The sequence below is a fragment of the Microtus ochrogaster genome, linkage group LG2 (genome assembly GCF_000317375.1).
Source record: "Microtus ochrogaster isolate Prairie Vole_2 linkage group LG2, MicOch1.0, whole genome shotgun sequence".
Taxonomy (NCBI): domain Eukaryota; kingdom Metazoa; phylum Chordata; class Mammalia; order Rodentia; family Cricetidae; genus Microtus; species Microtus ochrogaster.
Genome location: NC_022028.1, coordinates 21,561,833 through 21,568,591, shown reverse-complemented (window position 1 = coordinate 21,568,591; position 6,759 = coordinate 21,561,833). Strand labels below are relative to the sequence as shown.

The 6,759-nt window shown below is 46.4% G+C and overlaps 1 protein-coding gene across 2 annotated transcripts in view; it reads left to right on the top strand.

Moving 5' to 3' along the window:
* Lman2l (lectin, mannose binding 2 like) overlaps positions 1–6,759 on the top strand; it is a 24,472-nt gene that overhangs the window by 12,455 nt on the left and 5,258 nt on the right. Inside the window, exons 5-7 of one of the 2 annotated variants that reach the window (XM_005359922.3) lie at positions 4,625–4,657; positions 5,667–5,828; positions 5,913–6,027. In XM_005359922.3, the coding sequence (XP_005359979.1) occupies positions 4,625–4,657; positions 5,667–5,828; positions 5,913–6,027 (310 nt within the window). The remainder of the gene's footprint in view (positions 1–4,624; positions 4,658–5,666; positions 5,829–5,912; positions 6,028–6,759) is intronic. The other variant, XM_005359923.2, reaches the window with a different exon arrangement.

Sequence of the window (6,759 nt, the reverse complement as noted above, 5' to 3'; positions counted from 1 at the left end):
CCCCCCCCTTTTTTTTTAACTCACAGGGTCTTACTTTGTATCTCCACCTGACCTTGAATTGCATTAATTCTCTTGCCTCTCCCTCCTGAGTATTGGGATTATAGGTATCCACTATACTTGGCTGAAACTTCTTTTAAAAATATTGATGGATAGACTTGTGTTGCAATAATGCCCTTAAGGTCAGAAACTAAGTAATCCAGCTCCAGATTAAGGGCGTTACTGAATACTAGTGTCTCCTGGATAAGACTTTTTACCTGGGAAATGAGGATACCGAGGATCACAGAGATGGCTCCACTGTTTAAAGGTGCTTGTTGCCAAGCAAGGATAGAACCAGCTCCCTCAAGTTGACCTCTAACCTCAAAGTCCACACCACGGCACATAGGTGTTCCCTTTCCTTGCAAACTAAATAAATGTAATTTTAAAAATGAGGATACCAGAACTGGCTCATAGGATTGAGAGGTGAAAGCCTGCAGATCCATCACTGAACACAGTGCCCTGAATGCAGTCCTCAGAAAATGCTGCTGTTCCTCATTCCACTAAGTGGATTCACCGGGAACGTTTGGCAGTAGCTGCTGTGGCCGCCTTGTCTTGTCTTTCCTTTCCCCACCCTTATCTTCATATCCTAGCTGTAGAGCGTCAGGAACATACTAACAGTTTGTGCCAGGCTTAGGCTGGCAAGCAGTGCCCTTCAAGTACCCCCTTGTGCTAGTCGGTGAGCTCAAACCGTTTCCCTGTCCAAAATCCTGAATAGAGAAGTAAATTCCTGTGTGCTAAGTATTCAAGTGTGTTTTAGGAAGTTATATAGTTCTTTGTGTCTTGTTTTTGTTTTTTGGGGTTTTTTTTTTTTTTGGTGTTAAAATGTGCTTTTGTGTGCTAGGTGGTGTTGGTGCACACACCTTTAATCCCAGCACTTGAGAGGCAGAGGCAGGTGGATCTCTGTGAGTTCGAGGCCAGTCTGGTCGACAGTGAGTTCCAGCCAAGGCTGTTACACAAAGACACCCTGTCTTGAAAAAAGAAAAAAAAAAGTGCTTTTGTAAAATGGTATTAGATGACTTTTAATTTAAAAAAAAAAGGAAAAGAAACCGAGCCTATCAATTTCCAAATATTTCTGCACATTTTGGTGGTCTATGTCAGTCAAGGAAATTTCTCCCCTCAATCATGAAAGTCTGGCTTTGAATAATATCTAAAAATTCATTAATTTAGTTATTAAGTGACTGGATTTTTATTGACTTCCTCCTGAATGCCAGGCACTCTGCCAGGTGGTCCACCCATCACCTCTTCTTCCCATAGCTAGTCCTATGAGCTGTACACATAATTTTCCCTGCTTCCAATAAGAATAGTGATGTGGAGGTCACATAGCTCCCAAATGTATGCAGCCGTGAGCAGTGTAAGACAGACCCAGCTCTCTGCTTCCAGAGGCCCTCGGTATTCTTTTCTGTTAGGTGATCAGCCTATGTGCTTTGGACCTGTAGGATTTTAGTATAGAATTCACAAATCTGAAAGTTCATGAGTATCCTTTTGGGGAGATGGTAGGGAGAAACGGTCTCCTGGACTTTGCTGTGTAACCAAGGATGACTGTGGGCTTACAGACATGTGTCACCATGCCCAGTTTCATGTGGCTCTGGACGTCCATCTGCCACCTAAGCTACATTCCCAGCTACTTCCATGAGCATCTTTTGTTGTTGTTGTTGCTGTTTTTTTTTTTTAAAGAAAAATGAAAGAAGTTGATTTATTAAGAAAAGTGAGGGGCTGGAGAGATGGCTTAGTCGTTAAGAGCACTCACTGGCTACTCCTCCTGAGGGCCAGGTTCAATTCCCAGCACCCACATGGTGCTCACCCCTGTCTGTAACTCCAGTTCCAGGGCTTCTGACACCCCCACACAAACATACATGAGGCAAAACACCAGTGATCATAAAAGAGAGAAAAGTGAGAAAACTTCCGAGAGTGGGAGGGGTCCAAGGAAGAGTCATGAGTATCTTTTTAATGAGTGAATGCTATAAAATTTAGCTAGAAGAATCGGGTGGTACACACCTCTAATCCCAGCACTCAGGAAGCAGAGTCACGCATATCTCTGAGTTTGAGACCAGCCTAGACTACAAAGCAATTCAGGACAGCCAGGGCTACACAGAGAAACCCTCTCTCCAAAAAAGTAGAACACAACAAAACAAAAATTAGCTCGTAATAGAGGGTCATTTTAAAAACCATGAGCAGCTCTATAGTGCAAAGAATGGAGACATTTCCTGTGCTATAGACAGTATTCATTTGGACAACAGGTGGGAATTTCTCATTTTTGGTGACTCTGAAATTAGGAGTGAAACTCACCTTACCTAGGTAGGTTATTCAGTTTTGTTCCGACTGTAGGGCTGTCCATCTGCTGCCCTGTGAATTGGTGGCTATGCAAGAAACACTTTAAAAACGCCTAACTAGGAGTGGAAAACGAGCTGGCATTCAGTGACTGACTGCTATATGAGGTTAAGAGTTAAAGGAATAGTATGAGTTGCTAAAGCAGACGGATTGTAGCTTTGGGGCCCTGGGGCCCAGTGTCATCTAGTGCAGAATTTAATTTTGTCTGCGTGTTGTGGGCTTCCTGAGGTCGAGGATGTAGCTCAATTAGAGTGCTTCTATGACATTCAGGAAGCCCTAGATTTGACCCCCAGAGCTGCATTGACTACACGCACATTCTTTATTCCCAGCATTTGGGAAGAATAGGTAGAGAGATGAGAAAGAGTCATCCCTACTCAGAGAGTTTTGATGCCAGCCAGGGCTATGTGAAACTCTTCCAAAACACAAAAACAAGAATGAATCCCTGTGTCCCACTCTAGACGATGGTGAAATTCTATGGGGGTACCCTTGTATGTGTAATGATGAAAGGTCCTCCAGTTGACTTGGGCACAGCACACCACCTGGCTCTTCCTGGATGATCAGATGACGTAAACCAGCTTTGGGAAGAGTTGGGCACCTGTGACTAAGAAATGCTGTCCTAGGCATTCTAAAATTCTAAATTAAACTTGTGATTAGAGGTGATAAATGAAGCAAATCTTGAAGTCATCAGAGCACCCCAGGGCATTTTTTTAATCCCTTCCTTTCCTTAATTGTTCTCTGAAGTTACAAGCTTTCTCAGAATCCCATTTCTGTTAATTGCTTAATAACATGCTGGCAATTACCTTGCTCTAAATGACAGTTGCACAAGAGTAACTTTATGGTGTTTTATCATCCTCGGATGGACAAATGCCTCTCGGGTCCTGTTTACATTCTGCCAGTGGTTAACAACTTCTGCAAAGCTGCTCTGCCCTCCCCCCACCCGCCCACCCATGAGACCTATATGCTGTCCTGTGCCTTGTCTTTCAGCAGCCTCTTCCTTACTAGCTGGATTTCAGGTACACCTGTCTTCTCTGAGTTCTCAACGTGCCAACCTCTTGTTCTTAACACATCAGATCAGATCTTGGATCCTTGGATCCCTATAACCACTGGGTCCCATCAGAACAGAGTTCCCTTGTCCATTGTGTTGCCTTTTCTTCACCATAGCAGTTATCATTGTCTGAAATAATTTTATTTATTTATTTTTCTTTGGTTTTTCGAGACAGGGTTTCCCTGTGTATCAGTCCTAGCTTTCCTGGAACTAGCTCTTGTAGACCAGGCTGGCCTCGAACTCACCTCTGCCTCCCGAGTGCTGGGACTAAAGGCATGGGCCACCACCTCCCGGCTGAAATAATTTTATTTATGTGCTTGCTTTTTACTAAATTTTATTTATCTGCCTCTCCCACTCTGGGTTAGCCCTGTGAGAGCAGATACCAGTCTGGGCTGTTTCCCACTGGACCCAGCATTTCAAACAGTACTGGCTCTTACCATAAGTGCTCACTAAGGATGAGAGGAGTGAATGCTTTGGGGTCCCCTTCCCCCACCTGAGCTGAGCCTGTACGGGTTTCTCTCAATGCTGGTAGTTTAGAGCTGTGGAAGTTTGCTGAGGCAGAGCTAAAGTGCCCTCAAGCCCAGTGGTTTTCCTATGCTGCTGGCTGCTGCACTCCGCAGAGCTTCACCCTGCCCCGGGTTATAGGCTGGAGTGACAGCAGTTATTTGGAAATGGATGTCCGTGAGGCTCAATTAGAGGGTGGATGATCCCTTTGGATTAGAGTTAATTTCATGGTCTCATACAGTGGGAATTTTGTCTTCGGTCAGGAGCTGTATCCTGAGACCCTGAGAAGACATCTCAACTTTAGAAAAGTGTAGTCTTGTCCCTCTCTTTGCTATAGAAATACAGTGGTCTGGGAGACAACCCAGTTGTGTTTGGGCACAGTGCAAGATGGTGTGTTTCATAAAGTTGCTGGAAGCCCCAGGCCCCTCCATGGGGTAGAGACACCTTTGTAGTAGCCTCCCTTGGGAATTTGGTGGTGGTGGTACCAGACAGCCTTACAAAAGCGCAGACACCTGTGCGTTTACTCTGACACATATTGTGAGAGTCAGGAACTTGCTGGGTGCCCTTTGTGGACCCTAGAATTCTGTCTGGGCATTTAGGCTGGGAATTCATCTACCACAGCAGGGTCACAGCTCTTCCAAGGCTGTCTCTTTCTGACTTGGTCTCCTGTGTTCTGTGTTGTTTCTGTAATAACCTGCTGGACCCTCTCAGGCCCAGAAGAGGCGCTATTCTCCAGGAGTCCAGGTACCCGATTCTTGACTCACCATGGTCTTCCCTCATTCTCATATGTCCATCTGACATTTCTTGCTGCTTAGAGTCCATGTGGCTGTTGTCCCAGGAATTCCAAGTCTCTGGTCTTGACTGCATTTCCTCCTTGCATGTTCACTGGGACAGTGTGGAGCTTGTCCAAGGAGCAGCATGCCTTGTGTCCCCCCCCCATCGCCCTGCCCCTCTGCATTGACTTGCACTGGGATCATTCTGGAATGGTAGCTCAGCAGTTGGGAGGAAGTTTACTTCTACAGCTCTGTTGGAGAGAAGGCACCTCAAGAAGTAAAACCCAAGTTGGTAACATGGAGATGTTTAAGTTTTCCTTTATGGGGGATGTTGCCCTCTTACTATTGGCAGTCTTGGAAGTTATGTGTGGCTGGGCTGAAAGTTTTGACTACGAAAAGTTGTTGTGGCTAGAGAAGCCCACCAAAGCCTGTTCCAGCAGAGCTTTCTGGATTCCACTTCATTTAGCATCATACACTGGTAGGGTAGAGTCTGAAAGGAGCTATCCAGACTGGAAAGGTTTCCCTGCCCACTCAAACAGGTATTTTCAGAATATCTGCTGTGTGCAAAACTCTTTGCTTGGGCAGAGGGATAGGGCTGAAGTGGAGACCTGGAAGATGATTTCCTTTTCTTTAAGCAGCAGCTGGGGAGAAAGGTATCTGCCCATTAAGAGGAAACTGCTAGCATTTAAGTACCAAATTATGATAGCTGGGAGGAATAGAGCCAGTCTCCAGAGTCTTGCAGGGCCACTTCAGGTCTGCCCGAGGCCTGGAGCAAGGAGAATTACTAACATCATGTGGAATTCAGTGCTTCCTGGGTCCGTGTCCCTTGCGTGATCATCTGTTTATGGGTGCTGGGGGTGGCGCTTAAGATGAGGCAGGGTGACCTCTGCTGATCCAAAAGGTGCTTGTTTCCTCTCACGATTGTACAGGCATTGCTAAGAGCTCTTCCTCACTGTCTGCTTTTCCTCCCTGTGTCCCAGCGGGTATTCCCCTACATCTCCGCCATGGTGAACAACGGCTCCCTCAGCTATGATCATGAGCGGGATGGGCGGCCCACAGAGCTTGGGGGCTGCACAGCCATTGTCCGCAATCTCCGTTATGACACCTTCCTCGTGATTCGCTATGTCAAGAGGCACCTGACGGTGAGTCCTGTCCTGGAGCAGTTGGTGATAGGCACTACCCTTGCTCCTGTGGCCTGTCCCTGATATATCTTTCCTTTGTTCTAGATAATGATGGACATTGATGGCAAACATGAGTGGAGGGACTGCATTGAGATGCCTGGGGTCCGGCTCCCCCGGGGCTATTACTTCGGCACTTCCTCCATCACCGGGGATCTCTCTGGTATTACACTGTGTTTTCTGTTTTCTCTGTTTGCCTTAGTTGATCCCTTTGGTCAGTCCCCAGTACTTGATGAGGCCTTCTCTGAGGAGAGCCGATTGAAAGAGCTTTGGGAAGCCATGCATATGGCTTAAGAATGCTGTACATTTTTGTCTAGGTCCTGTAAAAACTCCAACCCAGGCTCTCTTGCGACAGTTGTGTGCAGGAACTAGCTTAAGCAGTGTTAGGTTAGTTGCGCTTGTCTAGCAGCTCTTCTAGCTGGTGTGAATGCCTTGCTTCCCTGCCTCTTTGGCCTTCCTACTGCCAGTCTTCTCTCCTGCACTTACTACTGGACCCAGTTCCCCCCCTCACAGAGCTGCGCTTCGACTCCAGCATCCCTCTCCTGACCAACCTCCAGTCCCTCTTTATTCAGACTTTTGAACAGAGCATATGCCCAGTTTGCCAGCTGTCTGCCTGCTCCCGAGGTGGGCTTGTTGCTTGCCATGCACAGTGCTCTCGTCCTTACCATTCTTAGGCCATTCCAGCTCATTTCACCCGCATTCCTTGACTGACACGCTAACGCTCTACCTAGTTTTGGGCCAGGCAGGCAATAAAAAAAAAAAATCATACATTTCTAACCTGTAGAAATATAGTTTTGTTGTTGTTAGTTTGTGTGGCTTTTAGTTGTTTTAGTTTTAAGACAATCTTGCTTTGTACTCTGACCCTGAGCCAATGATACAATCTGCCCCCCCCCCC